The sequence below is a fragment of the Eutrigla gurnardus genome, assembly GCF_963514095.1.
Source record: "Eutrigla gurnardus genome assembly, chromosome: 13".
Classification (NCBI taxonomy): Eukaryota; Metazoa; Chordata; class Actinopteri; order Perciformes; family Triglidae; genus Eutrigla; species Eutrigla gurnardus.
This window is the reverse complement of record NC_139936.1, coordinates 8,984,407-9,007,030: the sequence shown is the minus strand read 5'-3', so window position 1 is coordinate 9,007,030 and position 22,624 is coordinate 8,984,407. Positions and strand designations below refer to the sequence as shown.

Sequence of the window (22,624 nt, the reverse complement as noted above, 5' to 3'; positions counted from 1 at the left end):
CTGGGACAACATTGGACGTAACACACAACATTGGCTCTTCCTCAAACTTACCAGAGACGTGGCTCACGTTTGGTATGCATGTCGATACATTTAAGTAACGAAAGTAACGCCACTAGGACATTCGTGTGTGTAATTTACGCGAGATATATATATATAAAGTCTCGTTTACGTATCGAAGCCGGTAAATTCAGACCCGTCCCGTTAGCATTGCCATGGCAACCAGCTGTGTGACTGCAGACCTTTGGGCTCAAAGATGTAAACTGGCGATATAAAAAGGAAGGTACATGAAATTTAGCTTTGCTTTGAATGAGTACATAAAAACGTTTTAATGAGTAGGGTTAACTACTCCTTATGAATTACTTGTCCTGCGCGTTTGTCTGCTGATTTCTGTATTCTATATTTATCTTGGTGTGTGTAGAATTTACGTCTTACATTTTGTAAAACCTTCGGAATTCTTCCATAATACCAGCTCCACGGGAAACATTTAGACTGGGGAAGAAGAGAGAGACTGCAGGTTGATACCATCTGGAACACATTCCTGCATTTTAACCATATTCTATAACCATATTCTATTCTGTTAACTCTTAACGTGGTTCAGTTACATATACATATATTAAAATGATGACCAGTTATGGGTGAAATTCAGCAAATATTGTATTGCATATATAGATTTTTTTTAATGTATTAAATCTACCTGTGCCTTTCAGGTGAATTGCATTGCAAATGAATGTAGACCAATGGATCTGCATAAAAACATGAATTACTATCTATTTTGCTATTAATCATGTCCTCCAAACTAAACAACTATATTCTCATCACTACTAGGAAGCCGGCTGTAAGAAATTATCAACATGTCTTCTGAGGAGGAGACTTCCTCTGCTTCTTTCTCTCCCCCTCCCTCCTCACCTCCCCCCGCCTCCCACTTCATCGGGAAGAAAGCAGACATTGTCAAGGCTGGGCGCATGACCAAGATGGTGAATGGATGCAGAGATATACTGGTCCTTTACCACCAGGGGCAGCTTCATGCCATGGACATGCACTGCTACCGTAAGCTCTGTGGTGTTTGTAGTTGACAAGCAAGAAGCTACAATTGTAAACGCCTGTCCTTACCTTTAGTTCTTAGTTTCTTTCCTGTTAAAATGTGGAATTTACTTTCTGCATTGAATCATCACATGTTTGAAACACAGAGGCCTATAATGATGCTTGTTTTTCCACTGTTAGATTCAGGTGGTGCATTACAGTATGGAGACATTGAGGTAAGTTACATAATAAAAATAGCTGTTTAATGCTTGTAAACATTTTTGTCAGTTAAGCCTGTAATTCTGATACTTTGGAGGTCTGTAGACACACCAGGGACACAGATTTACTTTTAAAATAAATGAACAAGTACATTTTACTTAATATGGGACCTTTAAAATGTTTTATTGACTGCCACTATAGCTGTTACTGTCTTATCTCTCTAATCACTTTCATACTGTGCCAATATCAGGAGTTTAATGGGCGGCAGTGTATCGTGTGTCCATGGCACAAGTACAAGATCACACTCGCAGAAGGGGAAGGGCTTTACGAAGCTGTGGATGATCCTGCAGCCAAACCCCTGAAAACACACTGGCGCTCCAAGGGTGTCAAACAGAGGATTCACGAGGTCACAGAGTTCAACGGGAATGTATATGTAACACTGAACGACTCCAGTGTGACCATCGAGTCAGATGTCTACCAGACTGAGAGATATAGGACTGGCTTATTCAACACCCAGCCAAAACCAAAGTCCAAGAAATAACCACACTCAAGGATGTCTTAGTGATTGTTTTTATTGTTGTCTTTAATTTCTTCATTGCTGCACGAAATACTGTAGTTTATTGTAACACCTGATTTTGCAATATTTGACACTGAACTGGGACTTCTGCAGAATATCATGGCTGTCACAAGTATAAAATGGTGTATAAATAAAGTTTTTATTTTTGGTAGAAAAAAAGGATTATTATACCATTGTGTCATGAGCAGCTTTGTTTTTTTGAACACAATTCAAAACAAGCCAGCTAAGATTTGTATATACAGCAAACTAACGTGTTGCTGCATGACGGATGTGAATTTATGCAGCAGCATAACAGCCGCTAGGTGGCAGCAGTGCGCCATAGATGCAAATATGAAAAGTAGAAGAAGACGAATTTAGCAGTGGCAGGCTAGTGTGGTGGACAAAGTGATCAACGGCACTGGCAGGATTTTTTCATGAATGCCAGGTTTTTTACTAAATTATACATTTCCAGAATATCCAGACATTAAACGCTCACGGTTTTGTGGATATTGTGTAAAGTGTTAGATCAAAGATGGAAGCTACCAGAAGATAGACATCAACAGATCTCTCTTCGTTTAGCTTTCCGTGATGGCATCAGGTAACTTCTGACTCACGCAGATTATAAACATCTTTCACGGTTTGCATGTCTTGTTCACTCAAGGTTTCAGAGAGGAACTTCTTCTTCATTGAGATGCATTATGTTTAATCGTTTCCAACGTTTCTTCAGAGGATGAGCTCAATCTGCTGGTCATCGTTGTGGATGTAAATCCGATATGGTGGGGGCAGCAAGCTCAAAACGCGAGAGAGGTACTACTATGAAGTCTGGTGATGTTCCGTCTTTAACATAGGGTTTTCAGATTGTAGTTGTTTTGTTATGTGACTGAGGCTAAACAACACATCCTGTCCTCTTTTCTCCACTCAGCTCACCCTGTCGAAGTGTCTGGATTCAGTCATGGTGTTGGGGAACTCCCACATGGCCATGGCCAGGACAAACAAGCTGGCTGTCATCGCCAGCCACTGTCAAGACAGGTGATTCCTTAGAGCAGGTTCCACTGGTGAAGTGGGAGGGAAACACTGAATATTGCAGATTTATTTGACAGCTACATTTGCTAGTTTACACTTCAGACAAAGACTTTAAATTAAAAAGAAAAAGAAATTCAACTCTAGTTAAGGCCTGTGTCACATTTTAGATGTCATGAGTTGTTGACAGGTCTACCAAAGAGTCCTTTAAACTTCTCAGATGGTTTCATTTTAGTAACTGTATTAAGGCCAAAGTCCAAAAATGATCAATATTCATTTATTTATGTTGTGTGCAGAAGTGCACTTTTACATAAGGACTGAGTACTTATTCTGCCTCCTGTCAGTTTTAATGTTTTTCTCCTGTCACCGCTTCTATCCACATCTCTCCCACTCACTTTATTTCAGCCACTTCCTGTATCCCAGTAAGAACTGGAGAGCCAGGGACAGCGCTGGGGATGATGCCGCCTCCAGTGGAGATGGAAAATATGAACTCCTGTCAGTCACCAATAACCTTATTGCCGAAGAGATCAGGAAGGTTATCTCAAAAGGTATATATATATCGTTTTCTCAAAATACTTCAAGCACAAACATTTGGGTTGCTGTCTTTGCAGTTAAGGTGTTGTCTTATGTGATTACAGCTGAAGTGGGGGAAAATTCAACTGATACTTTGTTGGCTGGATCTCTTGCCAAAGCTCTCTGCTGTATCCTTTTTTAAATTCAACAACAACAAAAACATTTACAGTATTTTTTTTTTATGACATGTCTTGAAAATAAGGATACATTTGCATAAATTAATGACTGCTCCGTAAGAAAAGTGAGGTGTTTTCCTAATTTTCCTTAATATTTTAATCTTTAGATATTCACAGAGTCTCAAAAGAGCTGGAAGGTAATTAAGTGTTATTATTAAGCTTAATGATGCTCTTTAATCTGTTCCGCTCTGTTCAACAATTAATGTTGCCTTTTCTTTATTTAGCTGGACAGGAGATTAAATCGAGAATATTGGTAAGACTTATATGGTCTCACTTCATGAGCGTTTTTGTTTTCATACATGACTTTGAACGCAGCCTCTGTATTTTACTGGATAGGTGATCAAAGCAGCTGAGGACTGTACCCGTCAGTACATGAACTTCATGAATGTCATTTTTGCTGCCCAGAAGCAGGTAAAATCATTGTGGTTATCTTTATGCCCTGTTTGCTTATTGATTAACTTGTTTATTTATTTTTATTCACTTTGTTGTGTACTTTAAAACAGAACATCCTGATCGATGCCTGTGTGTTGGACTCAGACTCGGGTCTCCTTCAGCAGGTATATTTTCATGGTTTGTTAGGACATTGACAATATTGTAAATTTATACTACAACATGTATCAAGATGGCAAAAAGCATCCAAAATCTCAACCTGAGCATACTAAACTAAACTATGCATTGATATTCAATGGCCTTTGTTTTATTTATGTACGAATGGGTGGATATCCAGGGTTTTTTTTCTTTACCTTCAGATGTTTTGTTTTGTTTTGTAGGCCTGCGATATAACTGGAGGATTGTATCTCAAGATACCACAGAAAGTTGCCCTGGCACAATACCTTTTGGTGAGGCTGCAACACAGATTTCCACATATTTGAGAGTGTTCAGCTCACTTTTCCATAAAAGAAGGAGGGCTGCTATGTGTTGATGATTGTTTTTTTGTTTTGTTTTTAACAGTGGGTGTTCCTGCCTGACTCTGAGCAACGTTCACAGCTGGTGCTGCCACCGCCTGCACATGTGGACTACAGAGCTGCCTGTTTCTGCCATCGTAACCTCATTGAGATTGGTTACGTGTGCTCGGTTTGTTTATCAAGTACGTTTGATTCCCAGTGAAAGAGGGGAAAAGGGCATGATCAGTCTTTATATTACTGCAGCTTCAGCATGATGCTATTTTCTGTCCTTTTCTTATTTTAGTTTTCTGCAACTTCAGCCCCATCTGCACAACTTGCGAGTGAGTCTTATAACAACATTCTATATATTTATATAACTTTAGTACAAAACCTCTTTCCTCTGAACAATCTTTGCATAAATCTAAAATTATGGAATTTTATTTTCAGCTTAATTTTGTCTGTCTATTTAAACTTGTTTTCTTTTTAGGACTGCCTTCAAAATCCAACTACCACAGATGGTGAAGCCCAAAAAGAAGAAACTCAAGCAACCGGCATGATTTTTTTTCTAGGATTACACTAATGCTGTGAATTTACCTTTTTTATATTAAGAGTATACAATTTAGTTTGATACAGATTTATACCAAATTTCAGTGACATCCTAGACATGCCTTTGAGGGAGTTGGACAGTATGAACATGTTGACATGAGCGTCTTTACATGGAGGCTGATTACTTAACTGTTATCAAAAATAATACTCGATAATTCCGGTCTCATTTCAAGAGACAATTTCAACCTGAAAAATATTTCTTCTTTGTAGAAAAAAATTGTTTTCCAGAAAAGCTTTTGAAACTATTTGACATACAACATGCACTGTACACATGCATGTATTTACTATTTGCTCATGAGTCTTAATTTATGTGTGATTGTTTTGTTCATATTGATAGAAACTATTGGCACAAAACAGTTAGCTTTTCATGATGTTGAGCAGTAATTCACTCGGCCTACATGTGAATGCAGTTATTACTCTTCAGAACGAAACCTTGGGCATTGTTGTGATACATTGTGTACATTTTTATATAATAAAAAAAAAATGTTCTTAAATGTTGTTTTTACAGGTTTTTTTTTCCTTTCTCATAGTTTGGACTTTTCAACATAAATGGCTGAACAGAATCTTCAAGTCATTTTAGTTGAAAGTGAATTGATTGTAATCGGAGTGAATAAGGCAACCATGCGTATGAAGTAAACCCAGCATGGCCTCTTTTAACAAAATTACTGTGACACTTCATTTTCAAATATCCCATACTGAAGACTGCCCTTGTATAAAGAAAATATTACCCCTTTGCATTAAGATATTGAGAAATCAAAGAAACAGACGTGAGAAGTGTGTACAAAGTCAGATTTAAATCAACCAGGCGTAACACAAGTGGAAGAAGGGGTTTCACAAATTCCGCACAATGTCGCGGTGATCATCGATGGATTGGAACAATGTTGCATCTGAAGAAGAGAACAAGGACAGACTAGTGACTGATGTGAACCATGTTATACCTGCCAATCATGCATCTGAAGGGGGTCTTACAAATATCACTCACTACCCTTTGATAAAGTAAAAACATACACTAAGAGAAACATAGTTGCTCAGTTCTATAGTAGCTTTGATCCCACAGGCTTCACAGCTTTCTCTGTTTCCAAATATGAGCAACTTGACTCTTAAATGGGAAATATGTGCCAATCCATACACATGATCTTGATTGTGTCTGTATCACTCACCCCAGCAGACCTCTGCCCGACCATCTCTGTGGAGTCAGGCTCATTTGAGCTTTCTGGCCATCCCGGATGACTGTGACACGTAATGGTTTCTGAAAAAGACAGGATATTGCAGTTTACAAAATGTAACCTATGGTTGGGCAATGGAAAAACATATGTTATGTAATTAGAATAACATGTAAAATTCTAACCAAAAAAAGCAGGTGTAGATTATGTCGGTAACTTACCCCTTCGCTGTGTTGTACCACAGAAGCAATATTTTGGAGGTTCTGAAAGTTCTCCGTGTTCACAGAACCAAACCCAATGACTTCATCTCCAACTCTCAGCCCCTTCAGAAAGAAACAACCAATTACTACAATCCCAGAAACAAAAACAGCTCCATTGAAGTTTTACTTCAAATAATTCTGATGATTTATCTGAAAAAAACTACCAGACACAAAAGCATAGTTCATATCACTCACAGCACCACAGGCAGGCGAGCCTTGTGTCACAGCATCGACCCGTGCAAAGGGAGGGGGAAGAGTGACCTGTTGCTCCATCGCCTCCTCCTGGGTTGCTGCCGCCTCATCCTTTTCTCGTTTGGCTTTCTCTCGAGCATGCAGCTTGTGTAGGGCTTCCTCGATCTCCTCCATGATGGCCTTGTGATCATTCTGCAGGCCTGAAAGACAAATTAAGTACCTTAAAAATGAAAATAAACAGTCGCAGACAGTCCTACTTTGATATATTGACATATTATATATAAACTGATATATAAACTGGTATTCTCTTTAAAAAAGTGAGCAACTTAGGTAAAAAAAACCTAATCAGCTGCCAATATTTGGCAAGTTGTTGAACTGGCATCATTTCCTGTATTTTTCTGACAGTATGTCTTGATAAACTTTTACATTTAGATAAAGGTTAAACTGAAATACTAAACTTGTTTTTATGCGGGAAAACATAAAGTAGTTGTTCTGGTTTCAATAATAGGTTTTAGCTAGAAGTGAAAACGTTGTTTGGACGAAACACAACAACAACAACAACAACCAACACCACGCTGCTGCTCACATGAAATACTGTGCCTTGCTGTCCTGATCTGGTATACATTAACATCTGCTCGGGGGAAGCCTTCTTCGTCGACCAAGGGACCTTCAACTCCGACACCTTGCTGTAAACACGAAGTGACGTCGAAGAAAGAAATGCACGTTTAGCTAACTGCCTTCACGGTAAATGAACGTATGTAGCCGTGGGTTAGCTTTGGTCTGCGTGTACTGACAAACTTACATCTTCCAACACATCATAATAAGCCTTTATCTGCTCTTCAAGTTCATCTTTCTTTTTAATAAGGCGTTTTACATCATCCATTGTGGTTTCTGACTTTCCACCACTGTTTTCCTCTGTCATCTTCATGGTTGCACGTACATCCGGGTTCCGACCTCCACCGGGATTTGTGGGTTTCTTCTTCTTCTTCTTTCTGCTTGGTTTATGACAGTGTGCGCTCTGTACTGCCCCCTATTGGTTGATAAAAATGTAATTAAATAATGTCCAACTTCTTAACCAGCAATTAGGATGGATTCTTTCATTTACAAGATTATGTTATATTAATTAATTATATTGGTATGTTCAGAGTAAGTATTTAACTCCTCCATGGCACTATTAGCAGTGTAGACGGCATTGATGAGGCAGCTGTAATCGATAGATGGGTTTCAGAGGAGGTCGATAGATGGGTAAATTGTAAACTGCCATTTTAGTTGGGCATTTACTTCCAAGCCTGTCTGTTATCAAAATTATGCTGGTGTCTATGATTTCCCCCTTCATCCCCTTCTGTCTTACACAGTATGAAGCTTGCTCCATTCCAGTCCATGTAAATCCTAAACAATACCAATCATCATCAAAGAAAGCAGTCATGAGGAGATGCAACTATAATAATTTAATCAATATCCAGTGTATTTCATCATCAGCTAAATCAGGCTAATCCAGTAAAAATGGGTTGTTGGTCTCCTTCAAATAAGTCATTTAGGATTTTATACTATCTTATTGCATAGACATTTTTGTAATTAAGCATTACGTCGCTATTCCTCTTTTGAAGATCATAGTTTTTTAATCACAGGTAAAACCCCAATGCTCTGTGTTTTAGTCTAAAGACAACAAAACCAAATCCAGCATTTCTGCAGGATTTCTGCCATCTGACCGGATTGTGCTATTCAGCCCACAAAATTCCACCCCAACAATCCAAAGTAAACCCCATAACCTACCTATGCAAATGAAACCATTAGCTAAAAAAAGACTTTAGCTTTGACACACAAGTCAAGAAAACTGTACAGTCCTGCTTTTTCTACTTACGAAACAACAATAAAATGGTCTGCTCGAGATTTCTGCCAAGAAGTCTGTTTAGGCAGTTTTTTCTCGCCACTGTTGCGCTGTGACTTTGAAAATGTATTGATAACTTCCGTTATGATACGTTTGCGTTAAGAAAACACACAGAAACACATATGGATCATATAAGTCAACTTTAATATAATATTGATACAATACTTGTATTATAACATAAAACCCCATCATTTCTTCATACATTTTGCAACAGTTGTAAACAACGCATGCCCTCTGCACACTAACACAGATGGCAAAATGTGATAACAATGGTTTTGCACCAGTTACTTCATCTTCAAGGCAGCATGTTGAGAAGAGTTCTACAGCTCTGGAAAACATGGTTTAACAAAATACACCTCCCGACGTGTAGTGGTCCACAACTGCCATCTAACATTATTTCACAGCATTCTACGTGGAGAGACATTGGTAAAAACTATTAGAAATAGTGAATATTAAATATGCACTGTCGAAGTGTTTAGTGCTATGTACCCTGAGTGCTTAAATATACATTTTGATAAACTGGAATGTAACTTTTAAATGGCCTTCACCCTCAAACAGGATCCAAGTGCAAATCTTAATCATAATGCTACGTGCCCCGTGATGTAAGCGTTGGTGAAAATGGTTCTTAGGTATTTTTTGTTAATGTAGCTAACAGTCTGTGTCTTGTGGACCTGCATGTTGATCAGTTAGCAGCAGCACAGACTTGTCTTCGTCATCCCCTTGCGGTGATGCATCATGAGATGAGGATGAACTCGCCTGTGAGAGCTCAGCCTGCTCTGATATCTCCTTCTGTACCAGAGCATACTGGGCTGCTGCCTCATCCAATTGTGAATGAACGGCTTTGACCCAATTTTGAAGCTGCACGTTGAGCGCATCCATCCCTTGGTCCAGCTGCTCCTGTCTGCCTTTTAGCTCTTCTAACAGATGTTGTGTGTCGTTGGCAACCTGCGCCCTCTTTCCTACAGAGGGAGCACGCCGACGCTGCATGTAGCCATCAAACTCCTCTGGGCTGAGGTTGAGTGCTGGTCCATCCAGCTTATCGATGAAGGCCACTGCACACGACTAAAACAGAAAAACAGAGGGTAGGGGGCAAAGCACTCGTGATCAGCTGACCTTGTTGCACAGTACCGTGTGGTATATGCTGGAGGAGTAACACTGCAATAATCTTACCAAATTAGTGAAATAGTAGCCGCTCTCCCCTGCCATCAGACTGTGCGGGAGACCAAAACGAATCACATATTGCATGTTGGAGTGAAGGCGAGGTGGATTAGCCTTCAGCACCACATAAACCAAGCCTGACAGGAAGTCGTCGGCATTAGCGGGCTCACTGTTGGAGGTTGAGAGCGCCTCAAAGACATGCTGACTGCACTTGGACACGCATGTAAGTTTGTCCTGAGGCGCTCGTTTGGCATCCATTTCAATTATGGCTGTTAGAACAAACAAAGGACAACGTGTGAAAGATGAGCCGCTTAGAATGATGCTAACAGCAAATGGGCAACTCAAAAGTAACCGTTCAACATTTTGGGAAATAATTCTGCTTTCTGGCAGAGATGAGGAGCTCAATATCACTCTCATGACTTTCTATTAAATATAGGGCTACAGCCTTCCTCTGTCCAAAAGTAATACAATCAGTCTGCATTGTATTGCATCTATTTAATCAATTTAAATCTGTGATGTTTTACCATGCTGGTTTATATTAAACAATGAGGCATAAGTGCAATATTGATCCCCTCATCACAAAGCGAATAAGCATATTTCCCAAGACGATAATTCCTTTTAGTACTTGTTGTGAATCACCTGTTATAGCAGGCAGGAAGGGGTCGCATGTGACTTCAGGGTTTTTATCAGGAAAGGGTACGCTCAGCATCTGCGGAGTGATCCAGTTCAAAGATCTGCACATAAAGACGTCAGCATCAAACGGGCCTTCAGGTTTGATCAAATAAAACACAAGTGACTTGTATATAAAAAGTTACCGTATCCTCCTCTGGAGAGCCAGGTCCTTCTGTTCATCATCACAGCTGTCATGGCAGAACACCCACTTGTGCAACCGTGTCATTATTAACTTCTCTACATGCTCCATAATCTGAGTGACCTGAGCTTCAGGAAAACCTGTAAATGAAACAGATGATTGTAAAATAAGTCATTAAATGTTGCTTTTTTAAAATGAACAGCTCACAAAGCGTTGAACTTATTGGTACTCACTGCTAAAATATTCAGCAAAAGACTGGTAGAAATCCTGCACAAGATCCGACTGCTTCTGTACCGGCAGATTCTGCAAAGATGATGAGAAGCTTTGATCCTAACAGCTCCGATGTAGAAACTCAGTTTAATGTTAAATATTTCAACAGTTAATTACATGGTAGGCCTCGATCGTGTTGAGGAAAGCTGTACACCGGGACTGTAAGCGCTGAGAGGAAGGGCTCTTTAGTATCTTTAGGAAACCTGTGAAGTCTCCGGGCTCCAGGCTCTGGTAAGCTTTCAACACTTTTGCATGGCTTTCAGAAGACTCTTAAAAAGGGGACAATAAGTGGATGTTATTCCAGATAAATAAGCCATTACATGACTGCACATAGAAATGAAGAGCTGGCCAGATTTGACTTGATGGCACAGAGAGAACATGGAAGCAAAATGCACAAAGCAACCAGAAGTACCTTGACGTTTAGGAGGTGATGGGCTGCCCCAGAAGAGTCTCCTCATTGTGTTAATTCGACGGCTTTTCTCTGTGCTTTTCTTTTCCTCAAATTTGGAGAAGGTGAGAGGAGTCGCTCCATCGTTGCTCGGCCTACGAGGAACGACCATATTAGACATCGAAATCTAAACCCAGTTCTTAACAAAAGCACCTCAAATTAGTTAGAAGACAGTTATATTAAAGCATTTATGATGATGGGTCCATTCAGTCACTTAATATTTATGTATTATTTCTTTTAGTGGTAACGTACTTACATGTCCAGTTGGTACTATTCAGGTAATAATACTATGAAGTTTCTTTTATCTACACACTGACACCACCGTGTTGATAACATTCCAATGTCACTACACTTAGCTGACAAAACAGTCAGGATCTAAATGCTTCTGTGAATGACTGTTTGCAGCAGCGTGTTTACCTTGCGTCTTGCCTGGAGGCTCCAGCCGGCCGTGCTTTCTCTCTCCAGCACTTGGAGCAGAAGCCTTGCCATGCAGGGTTTCCATAGTACCCACAGGCGTTCTTACAGAGCAGCTCCTCCTGAGAAACCCTGATTCCTCTTTGCTTATCAGTCCACATTGTAGAGATCTTCCATGCACTACTCCCACCTATTGGACAACAAAGCATTAATATTTCAGTCAATCTTCGTATTTGCTTTAGCCTGTGTTGACATTGTCACATAGCCTCATGTTATACTGGCTCTGTTCATGCATCATGCTGAGAGTCAACTAGGACATTCTATATTATCTATTATATGTTCTGGTTCCATGAAAACTAAAGCAACTCTCATAAACAGCAGAAAACAAGAATCAAAAGCATTTAACAACTAACAAATATAGTGTGTGTAACTATACAAGGAGAGATTGATATGGAAATGACCAAATATTAACTTATCCAGTGAGTAAATACATTTTTTTTTAAAGATTTGCATTCAGATTTTCAGGGACAAAACATTGACTTGACGCAGCTAACCAGTTCAGGGAACTGCTATCCTAGCATTCCGTTTCCCACACCTCGTATAGACTTTATTAACTCTTCCATGTGTCTAGCTTTTAACCGTTATTTGAAAACGTTTTGCACAATACATCCAAAAGTCTAGAAAGCTGACAGTTAACTTTTAAAACTGTGGCTACTAGCTACTGAAGCTGAGCTACAGGTTGTTGGCTAGCGTTGCTGCTAGCTGTCAGCTGACCGGATTGTTGGAGATAAAAGAGCCACCGGCTAATGTTAGCTAACGTCCAGTGGATAAAGCTGACGACTGTCTGACCGACCTACCTCAGTTAAACGTGTAAACGTGACGATATTCAGCGGGTCTTGCTTGTATATTGAGCAAACATCCACGAGGACAACGTCACAATTATTTAAATGCCTCCTCACCTGTCAGCTGGTGAAATCATAATTATCGTTAGCCGCTTCCTTATCGGAGTCCCCCCTGGTTTCTTAAACGTCACAAACTCATCATAACTTGTACAATGAGATCGATGACCCTTCGGACCAATGATAACAGTCAAGGAAATGTCGTTAGAAAACTACGAAACATGAGTCATTTAGCGAAAATTAAACTCCATTCAACTAATTACAACCGTAGATGGAAAGTCAGCTGCTTCTAAACCTGCGCAACCGGAAAGTCCTGTGGAAACAAACTGTAAAGATAGAAGTGGTGATGGGCACGGAAACGTTACCGGCCTTTCAGATTAAAAGTATCGCGAGGAAAAATGTACCAATTCCCCGCTACGACACGCCAGAATACCGGCCCCAACACGTCTATCTCCATCATATTCTACCAAACCTGTTATCACAGCGTCCTCGTGTCTGCATAATTTGAATAGCGGTATATAAATATGTTATATTGAAGGTCTTTAGCGGAAGTATGTATATGCTGCTACCTTTGCTATTGAGTCTGCCTTGACGTCCGTGGAGTTGATGGTTGTCATGAGACCATTAAAAGTCATGATTTTTTTTTTTTTTTTTGTACGACAGGAATTCGTATCACTATGTATAACTACACTATTGTCTGTTATTAACGTTTTTTTATTGACTTTTTCCGGGGCAGTTTTTTGCTTCTTTTTTTAACAGTATAATTAATCTAAGTCCAGTTAGCAAGGCTACAAAAAAATAGCCTGTCTCCATTTTCAAAAAGCAGCCTGTAACAACGATGCTCGCTTCGCGTTGCAGCAGAGAGAACATCGAGTATGGAGTTGTTGGGAGTTTCACGTCTTTATCAAAGGTCTCGACAGTATTTCAAATCATGGGTATTCACTGCCCTCCAGTGGCCACAATGGGGAACTACAGTAACATTGATTCGTCAATTGCATCAATAAAGACATGATCCGACTTCCGGTAGATACTTTCAAAATACATTAACCAAACGATAATGATAACGCTAATAATGATAATGATCATGCTACAAGGACAAAACTGCTAAAATTACCTCTCCAATAGTTTCATAACAATTTTAAAATAATAATAAGTACTTTGCTATCAACCTGCTCATTAATGTTCATTCATTAATGTTGATTGTTAATTTATAGATTGATATTAACTGGGGCTGCACGGTGGTGTAGTGGTTAGCACTCTCGCCTCACAGCAAGAGGGTCCCGGGTTCGATCCCCGGGTCGGCCCGGGTTCCTTCTGTGTGGAGTTTGCATGTTCTCCCCGTGTAAGCGTGGGTTCTCTCCGGGTTCTCCGGCTTCCTCCCACAGTCCAAAGACATGCAGGATGGGGATAGGTTAATTGATTACTCTAAATTGCCCGTAGGTGTGAATGTGAGTGTGAATGGTTGTTTGTCTCTACATGTCGGCCCTGTGATAGACTGGCGTCCTGTCCAGGGTGTACCCTGCCTTCGCCCAATGACAGCTGGGATCGGCTCCAGCCCCCCGTGACCCTGATACAGGATAAGCGGTAGAAAATGGATGGATGGATGGATATTAACTGCTAAATTTTAAACATTATTATTATTTTAAAATTGTTATGAAACTATTGGAGAGGTAATTTTAGCAGTTTTGTCCTTGTATTTGTATTCAATGTTGCAGCTTATTTGAGGCCACTTTGGCTTCAAACAGACTTCAGTGAATCCCACAGAGTATAGTTTTTATGTTTAAAATATGGCCTATAATGCTGGTCTATTTTACTCAAGAAATTACTGGTCTTTTGTGTTCTTCCATTTCTTCTGTCTGTCATCTTCTTTTAAAATAATCTATGCTGGTACCTCAGGCTCTTCTGCCATCAAGTACCTCTCTACTATGTCTTTCCCTGAAGTCACTGAAAAAATCTTTACCTATAGCTTGCCTCTTAATTCATCTGACACTTGATTTCCGTCTCCGTCCATGATTTTCATATAGCGTAGCATTTTTGAGGGCTCAGAATCACGTTGTTTTACTGCCCTCCAGTGGTCACATTGAAGAACTGCAGCAAATACATCACATTCGTCAAGCGTCGTCAATGCTGACATGATCACTAGTAGCGTTTTCGGTGAATATTTTCAAAGTACAGTGACCAACCGGAAGCGGTCAGAACAAACAAATACAAATGATTATGAAATAATCACGTGTATTGTTCTCTAGTGTTCACAATTTTATACAATTTCACATTCTTGGCATCACTGATATTATTTAAGGAGAGGCTATCGATAGGTCATGTTAGTTGCCGTTAATCTTATCTGCATAAATGACGTATATTTGTCATTAAAGAAATTGGAGGTGTTTACATTCCACAATTACACACACATCAAATTGGAGAAATACTTTAGTATATATTACCAATCTGAAATCAATCAAGTAATGAATTGTCATATAGACAACCTTCAGTGATCCCCGTCGATTGGTAATCTAACGATTATGTATTGGGATGTTTACATGTAAATTCTCCTGTTGCGACACGTGTATTATGTATTGCTTTTTAACCCGGAACGGCCAAACCGGAACCACTGTATCTTATTTTCTTGCTTCACTCGTCGCCAACAGTCTCAACGGTAACTAGGCAACGGTACGCTTTCTTGGCGCTAGCTAAATTATACAGATTGTGAGTTATTTTAATACAATAGACCAGTTTGTCCAGTCAAATGCCCTTTTCTAAATTAGGCCAGCTGTACATAAGCTGCTATCGTAGTTAACGTTATGTTTTTCCGTTAATTTCAATGCGAAATGTACGTTTCGTGTCGTTAGCCGAACTAGCAAACTTTGCCGCAAACGGAGACTTCGACTCGACAGAACAGAGTGGAAAACTGCGTGAAGCCACTGAAAGTAGAGATTATTCGTCCGAGACGTGAAGTGGTGACATGATGATGTCAGATGTTGAATCTGAGGAAGAGTCCATGAAGAGTTCAGGAGTGAGGAGAGAAGAAACGGAGGCTGACACTCTCAACATGACCGGCCAGTCTCAAGTCTACACCGCAACCAGAGACACACTTTTCCCAAACAAGACAACTCATACTAGACAACATGCGTTGGTAAATATGTCTCGTCGAATGTGTATATTTGTACATGAGTTTCAAGAAAATGTTCATACAAAAAAATATTTCTTTAGATAAAAAGGGTGATCTGAGAACAATTCTTCACGTTTTCTCTTCATTCAGTCACTAGAATGGGTATTTGGGATGAATCCTGCCCTTCCTGCCTTCAGTCTGCAAGACCACGATCAGCTGGTGGTTCTCTATGCTGGAGGTCATGTTGGGGTCATCTACAATCACACTTCTAAATCCCAGCACATACTTCAGGTAAAAAAAAAAAGATTGATTGATAAATGGCAATACAGGTAAGAGGAAAAAAATGCATTTTGTTTTGGGAGTCATCCCTTTGAGATTTTCTCAATCTTCTTAGGGTCACTGCTGCCCCATCTCATGTATGTGTGTGAGTGAAGACAGACGCTGGATTGCATCAGCAGACCAGGGGCCGAAAAGCACAGTGATGATATGGGACTCTTACTCTGGGTAGCTTTTGATTCTATACGTAGGCTTTTTACTATGTATCCACTTTTAATCTTGATGGTAAACTACATAAATAATACACATTCCAGCATTCCTGTGCACACATTGTTCGACTGCCACTCTGAGGGAGGCGTCATTGCGATGGCATTTTCAAGAGACTCCAAACATCTGGTAACCCTTGGGGCTGGGGATGTTCAAGTGAGTATGACAGTAGTTTTATGTTTAAGTTCACAAATGACAAAAACAGCTTAGATGATGATTATTTAACACTGGATTTGATAATATGAAACATGGGAAAGCATCTAATCACAATTAACCATTTGACTATCTTTTCACAGCATGTGCATATTTGGGATTGGACAGATGAAACAGATAAGCCTTTGTGGTTTACTGAACTCAGTCCTGACCATGGTTTCCAAGTAAGTCTTCTTTAAACAATTTGATGTCACCTAAAATTATAGATAGGGCATCGAGCAGATCAAACGTTCAAATGTCTTTCAGGATTACATCATTTTTAATCCAAATGATGGCACTCAGCTGCTCAGCAGTAGTGAAAGCCAGGTGCTATTTTACAGCAGGGTAAGTGCTGCTGTTCCTTTTTTATGTTCCTTTTTTATTTCAATACATTAAACAGCTGTCACGGAAATGTTTATTGCAATAATCCTGATATTTCTTAAGGCCCAGGGAAGTCTGCAATACATTGCCCTGAAGTTTGACAAGGTAAAGATAATCAAAGTATGAAAAGTTATATTCTCATAGATGTCATTTATGGCAATTTTTTTTTTTTTTTTTGCACCCATGGATCTAATGCTTCTGTATCTATTCAGCCTTCTCCTGACACTCGAACTGTCAACATGGCTGGCGAGTCATTGAGCCAGTCTGTGTTTCACTGGAGAGAGCCTCGAATCCTAACAGCAACTGCAGCAGGCAGCGTTGTGGTGTGGCATCTGATGGAAGACTTAGCTGCAAACGAAAGCCTCCCCAAAGAGAGAATCCATTTCGTTCCCCTTCAGAAGGATCCAATCACTGCTCTCACCATAACTGACAGGTAGCAAGAGAGAGGGGGGGGAAATCTTGGTATTGTTTCATAAAAGTGTCATATGTTGTTGGTCTCTGATCTCTCTGTTTGTATCACAGCTGTATCGTGACTGGTGACACGCGAGGCCACATCAAGTTTTATGATGAGAGATTCAGGCTTCTTGCTTGGTACAGCGAACTCAACCTGGATGCTGTTGTTTCCATTTCCTTTTCCAAAGAGTGTAAAGAGGAGTTCCTGGAGGAGTGCTCTCAGGAGGCAAAGCCATTAGTCATCAGGTAGAAGAAATACAATCTGTTTTGATTTCAGCCTGAACTTTTCTGTGCATTTTAGCCAAGGTGACCTCTCTTTTTCTGCAGGAACTTTGTCGTGTCCACAGCCAGTTCCACACTATTACATGTGAATACACAAACAGACATCCCTCAAACCCTGCTGCATAAGGAAAGTGAGCCTATACACGCGGTGGCCTGCCACCCCAAACAGCCGGCTGTGGCCATGGGCAACCAAAGGGGTTTTTTAAAAGTGTGGGACTATGACAACAAAGTGCTCATCGGCAGCAGAGTCTTCGAGACGGAGAAGCAGATTCAGTGCATCACTTTTGACCCTAAAGGTGAGCCAACAGTCTTCCAACAAACCAATGTTGCATATGACCAGTGTTACCCAGCTGCTACTTGAATTCGCAATATGTCCTTCCATTTTGAAATATAAAGAGCCGCCCTTGTTGTGTCTGAACAGGAGTAAACCTGGCAGTTGGCTTTGGCAGTGGAGCTGTACACATACTGAACGCCAGCACTTTACAAAGTGATCCAGAGGAGTGTTTTCATTTCACTGATGATTGCATCCATCACATCACTTTCTCCCCAGACTCTAAGTATCTTGCCACTGCGGTGAGCAAGGCCTTTTTTTATCATCATCATGTTTGAACTTAGTCATTGGCAACAAAGCCCTTTTAATTTAAAGCTGTGATTATTATTATATTATTAAATACATGGATTTATGGTCATGATAATATATTCCACTTCTATGCTTAAAATATTCGTATTACTCCAAAAGAGACATGTTTTATTATCCTTGTTCATTCTTAGGATGCCGGAAAAGCAGTTACAGTTCTACGCTTGCAGACCAGTGAAGGCTCTCTGCCTTGTTGGACATATATGGGGAGGTACCGCTCCCATTACAAGCCCATCAAAGACCTTCTTTTTGGGGTTCACCTGGACAGCTCCCTACCCAGACTGCTCTCTCTGGGAATGGACCGCCGACTGGTTAGTCCACTTTGTTATTAAACTGTGGACTAGTTTGGTGTTTTGTGATACTGGTTTTAATGCCACTCACCTGTGTGAATAATAGGTGGAGTATGACCTGGAAAACAGTGACCTAAATAAGCTTCTCATCCTGAGCTCAGAACGCATCGAGCAGAGTGCTGTGCCAACGGGCATGACTTGGTATCCTCCCTTCACTGCAGAGCAATTTCTTCTCATTGCATCAGACAAATACAAGATGAAACTTTTCAACAGCACTACCACGATGTGCAGGTCTGTGAGATACTAGATATTATTTCTGAAATGTATTTCTGACTGTCACTAGAAATACTTGAAACTGTCATTACATGTGTTTTACACACAAACAGAAAAACACTCCTTGGCCCAAGATATGGCTCTCCCATTAACAAAGTGGTGGTCCTGCCCATGTCTGGAGAACCTGAAACAAGCTCTTATTACCTGGCATACATCACAGATGACAAGGTCAGTGCACACAAATTTGGTAAGATCCAATGGTTCACATTATTGATACACTGCTAATCTTGTGTTTCCAGGTGGGTCTACAGATAATGCCTCTGGATGGGAACCCCTTCAAGTCCAATGCTGTGATCTGCCATCCGACAGGGGTGTCCACGTTTGCCTGCTCCTACGATGGCCTATTTGTTTTTACTGCAGGACGAGATGACTGCACTGTCCTGTCGTGGGCGATAAGCTTGAAGTAAGGTGCAATAGTACCAACCTGAGAACCGGGGGGGAATGCATTAGTGCTTTTTGGAGTTAATCTTCTCTCTTATTGTGAGTGCAGTGCATTGGAGGCAGCAGCTGCCTTGGGAGGGAAGGACCTGATGCCCTTTTACACTCTTTTAGAGGGAGGCAGAGATGGAAAATTCTACAGGGTCAGTTTAAATTTTACCTTTTTATATGCATTATGTAATAATGCATGTTCATTTACTAGCTTTAAGAGTGGTTTGTAATGGTTTTTTTTGCCATACTTTGTTAGTATTTCAGTTTTATAAAGCCTTTGTACATGTATAGCTAAAGTACTGATGTTGTAACTGGATCCTCTTTCATTTATTTCTCCTTTACATCTGTTTCATGTTGAAGATGATGACTTTTTGTTAGTTAGACTTTTGTCAATTCTCACAGAAATGAGAAACACTCTAGAAAATTGGAAAAAGGTGGTTGTGGGATTATTTTTGGACTTCTATTATGGCAAAATACAACACTATGCACACAATTTTTGTCTACTTGCTATTGGGCAACATTGCTCATATTGCATTTCTGGATAATACAAGGCCACAAGATTAAGGTTTTTATCAGCTTGTACTTGCATTCCTCCAGTTTTGAGAGCCTTTATGCCTTTAGGAGATGGAGGACTTCTTCTATTACTGTCAACTCCGTCATCAAGGCACTGATTCAATGGAGAAGCGACAATTATCTACCAAAATCCCCCTGTCAGAGGTACCCTCTCTAATGAGAGCTTTGGGCTTCTTCCCTACTGAGCAAGAGGTACATTGTGTGTAAATAAAGCACTATTTTAAACAGTGCATGCCATGTATATGACAGTAAAACATTACAAAACCTGTGATAACAAATTGCTTTATTATTTCTTACCAGATTGAAGATATGCGTAACGAGGTCAAGTTCAGCAAGTATGCGGAAACAGGGAAATATGTAACAGACATTGACCTGGAGGAGTTTATCAAGCTGTATGTCAACCACCGGCCAGCGTTCTTCATCTCCAGCAATGAACTCGCTAAAGTTTTTCACGTCCTTGGTCATGATGATAAAGGAAAACCTGTTCTGAAGAGACATGCACTGCTGGAACTTCTACAAGCTCGAGGTAAGCCTCAGGCTCTTCATATCACAAGTAGTGCATGTCACCGCAGGTAACTGGAACAGATATTCAATGATGTAACAGAGAACAGTCCAAATCAAACAGAGAACAGTCCAAATCAAAAGGCAGGTAAGTGAGGAAAATCCGCAAAAATCACAGGAACAGAGCAGGGAAAGCAGGGAAACAGACTGGACCACGAACCGGATAACACGGGGAGACAGACTGAGACACACTGACAGAGAAGCACACAGACTATATATGCCAGGAACTGATTGGGAAACAGGACACAGGTGAGCAGACAGGAGGGCAGGCTGACAAGACTCACAGCAGGAGGCGGGTAGACAGTGAGGCATAGGTGAGACACATGAGGATAGAAAGGTCATCAGCAGGATGGAACACGCAAGAGGAGGGGGGTGATCAAGACACTGGAAACGAAAGGAGAGGAGTTAGTACATGGAACAGGACATAACAGAATAAAACAGGAGATGAAGCACAACCCAAAAATAATATAGCAGAGCTAAAGCAGACATGACACTTAGAAAGTTAAGTTTAATTATTTCTCCGTCTGTTTTTCAGTGGATTGCACTGTCACATCACTGAGAAAAATCATGATAATCTGTTCCAGTTTCTACATACAATACCTGGTTTCATTGACATCTTTTGACAGGAGAACACATGACTGAGGAAGAGGTGGCAGAGTGTTTCACGACACTCTTAGGTCTCAATGAAGACAAGGAAGAAGAAAGAGCAGGAGAACATTCTGAGCATGACATTTCTACATCTGACAGTACGTAAAAAAAACAAACTTACTGATAAACCATAACCTAAGAATTCAGATAACTGGAAAAAACATGATTCCTCTTTGATGTGTGTGTGTGTGTGTGTGTGTGTGTGTGTGTGTGTGTGTGTGTGTGTGTGTGTGTGTGTGTGTGTGTGTGCAGGTGCAGGTGGAGGTTCAGAATATTCACTGGCGTGTGCAATCCCAGACGAGATGTCCATGGAGACATTTACAGGTGAAATTCTGGGATTCCCGTCTGCAGCCGTGCAGAGTAGCAGGTCTTCCCCTACAGAGTGATTGATGTGTTGTGTTGATGAAGAGTCTCAAACTCTCTGTTGCTCGTTTTGCCCTAACATGGATACTGGAATTTGTATGTATTTCATTTCAAAATATGATGAATAAATATCAATATTAAGTTAGATCCTTGTGTCAAGCTTTGTAATTGACATAAATTTTGTGATTTTGTGAACAAATTGAACAGTATTTTCCTTTCGAGGAAATGTATTAAAAGTACATTTTGCTGTTCATATATGTAATCTGCGTAAATAAAGAATTGCCATACTTCTACCACCACAATACCATTCCATAACTTCATGCAAGAAGATGGTGAACATTAGGCACATCAATATAGTTTTTTCCTCCTCAATTTTTATAAGAAGAGTCACGACAATTTGCAGGGGGGAGGCTGAAAGACAACTTTCAAACGGGCTACCCAAGGAGTGGTGATCTCTGAAGTTACATTGTTTTTTTGTATCCATTCAGGAGGAAAAGGAAATATATTTAGATACAGTAATTAACACCGATGGCAAATAACATTTCAATTAATTATTATTATTATGCATTCATCATTACTGTAATCACTTACGCCTAGATGATTATGACACATTTCCAGTGTAATTGGGTTCACTGACAGCTCTAAAAAACTGGGAACGACTGCGTATGAAACCTGTCGCTTCAAGGTTTATTTTGAGTCCGTCGATGGGCGGGGCTCTGACGCAGACCAATCAAAGCCGCGTTAATACAGGAACTTCCTGCTACGGACAGAAAGTTGTCTGTAAGCTGTTTTTTTGTCAGCTGGTCGCTGCGACTCTCTGCTACGTCAACTAACGTTATCTAAGGAGACAAGGAGACGACTCGGGCCATTAATTACCAACAGCTTTAGAAATGAGTGAACCGTGGAATCGGACTCCACGGCACGAAGTTGACAAACTTTAACCGAGGGTCCGCCTTTGGCCGCGTCTTCTGAGTCAAGCCTCATGAAAGAGAGGTTTATTGTCCTAGCTTGCTGGCTAACTGGTTAGCTATTTGTCTGGTGGGTTACCGACATGGCTACTAGAGAAATGTCTGCGCGGCAGGCGTACCGTCCGAGTGTGAAGCAGGAGCAGGATGACGACTCGGACGCGGAGGAGACTCACCTACTGGGGCTGAGGAGGTCGGACGGACTGGAGTCCCAGATCATCCACAGCGGACACTTCATGGTGTCATCGCCCCACAGCGAGCACCCTCCGAAGAAAGGCTACGACTTCGACACTGTCAACAAGCAGACCTGT

The 22,624-nt window shown here is 40.5% G+C and overlaps 6 protein-coding genes across 6 annotated transcripts in view; 4 read left to right on the top strand and 2 right to left on the bottom strand.

The window, feature by feature from the left end:
- The first annotated feature begins 125 nt into the window (after positions 1 to 125).
- On the top strand, positions 126 to 1,953 carry LOC311022615 (Rieske domain-containing protein-like). The gene is made up of 4 exons (XM_084023997.1): positions 126 to 280; positions 826 to 1,047; positions 1,222 to 1,256; positions 1,490 to 1,953. The coding sequence occupies exons 2-4, from the start codon at positions 852 to 854 to the stop codon at positions 1,778 to 1,780; spliced, it is 522 nt and encodes a 173-aa protein (XP_083880123.1). The 5' UTR covers positions 126 to 280; positions 826 to 851; the 3' UTR covers positions 1,781 to 1,953.
- A 238-nt stretch (positions 1,954 to 2,191) lies between these two features.
- On the top strand, positions 2,192 to 5,289 carry gtf2h3 (general transcription factor IIH, polypeptide 3). The gene is made up of 13 exons (XM_084023995.1): positions 2,192 to 2,393; positions 2,523 to 2,602; positions 2,718 to 2,824; positions 3,221 to 3,363; positions 3,454 to 3,516; positions 3,672 to 3,701; positions 3,789 to 3,817; positions 3,901 to 3,975; positions 4,068 to 4,121; positions 4,335 to 4,403; positions 4,516 to 4,651; positions 4,753 to 4,789; positions 4,936 to 5,289. The coding sequence occupies exons 1-13, from the start codon at positions 2,384 to 2,386 to the stop codon at positions 5,003 to 5,005; spliced, it is 903 nt and encodes a 300-aa protein (XP_083880121.1). The 5' UTR covers positions 2,192 to 2,383; the 3' UTR covers positions 5,006 to 5,289.
- Positions 5,290 to 5,827: 538 nt separating this feature from the next.
- Positions 5,828 to 7,629, bottom strand: psmd9 (proteasome 26S subunit, non-ATPase 9). The gene is made up of 6 exons (XM_084023996.1): positions 7,472 to 7,629; positions 7,256 to 7,355; positions 6,673 to 6,869; positions 6,439 to 6,540; positions 6,215 to 6,303; positions 5,828 to 5,941 (listed from the first exon to the last, which is right to left on the bottom strand). The coding sequence occupies exons 1-6, from the start codon at positions 7,595 to 7,597 to the stop codon at positions 5,914 to 5,916; spliced, it is 642 nt and encodes a 213-aa protein (XP_083880122.1). The 5' UTR covers positions 7,598 to 7,629; the 3' UTR covers positions 5,828 to 5,913.
- Positions 7,630 to 8,683: 1,054 nt separating this feature from the next.
- Positions 8,684 to 12,867, bottom strand: LOC311022762 (rab5 GDP/GTP exchange factor-like). Its single transcript, XM_084024288.1, has 9 exons — positions 12,618 to 12,867; positions 11,662 to 11,848; positions 11,209 to 11,339; positions 10,914 to 11,065; positions 10,760 to 10,829; positions 10,531 to 10,666; positions 10,355 to 10,449; positions 9,728 to 9,984; positions 8,684 to 9,619 (listed from the first exon to the last, which is right to left on the bottom strand). The coding sequence occupies exons 2-9, from the start codon at positions 11,817 to 11,819 to the stop codon at positions 9,206 to 9,208; spliced, it is 1,413 nt and encodes a 470-aa protein (XP_083880414.1). The 5' UTR covers positions 11,820 to 11,848; positions 12,618 to 12,867; the 3' UTR covers positions 8,684 to 9,205.
- A 2,539-nt stretch (positions 12,868 to 15,406) lies between these two features.
- On the top strand, positions 15,407 to 21,764 carry cfap251 (cilia and flagella associated protein 251). The gene is made up of 20 exons (XM_084025149.1): positions 15,407 to 15,687; positions 15,814 to 15,954; positions 16,058 to 16,167; positions 16,254 to 16,362; positions 16,503 to 16,583; positions 16,666 to 16,743; positions 16,843 to 16,884; positions 16,992 to 17,212; positions 17,302 to 17,478; positions 17,560 to 17,810; positions 17,936 to 18,087; positions 18,286 to 18,462; positions 18,548 to 18,732; positions 18,828 to 18,942; positions 19,014 to 19,177; positions 19,265 to 19,355; positions 19,825 to 19,968; positions 20,077 to 20,302; positions 20,964 to 21,083; positions 21,244 to 21,764. Exons 1-20 carry the CDS (start codon positions 15,517 to 15,519, stop codon positions 21,369 to 21,371), a joined length of 2,883 nt encoding a protein of 960 aa, XP_083881275.1. The 5' UTR covers positions 15,407 to 15,516; the 3' UTR covers positions 21,372 to 21,764.
- A 427-nt stretch (positions 21,765 to 22,191) lies between these two features.
- mlxip (MLX interacting protein) overlaps positions 22,192 to 22,624 on the top strand; it is a 10,057-nt gene continuing 9,624 nt past the window's right edge. Inside the window, exon 1 of the mRNA XM_084025150.1 lies at positions 22,192 to 22,624. This exon is cut by the window's right edge and continues 11 nt beyond it. Within this exon, the coding sequence (XP_083881276.1) occupies positions 22,400 to 22,624 (225 nt within the window). The 5' untranslated portion in view covers positions 22,192 to 22,399.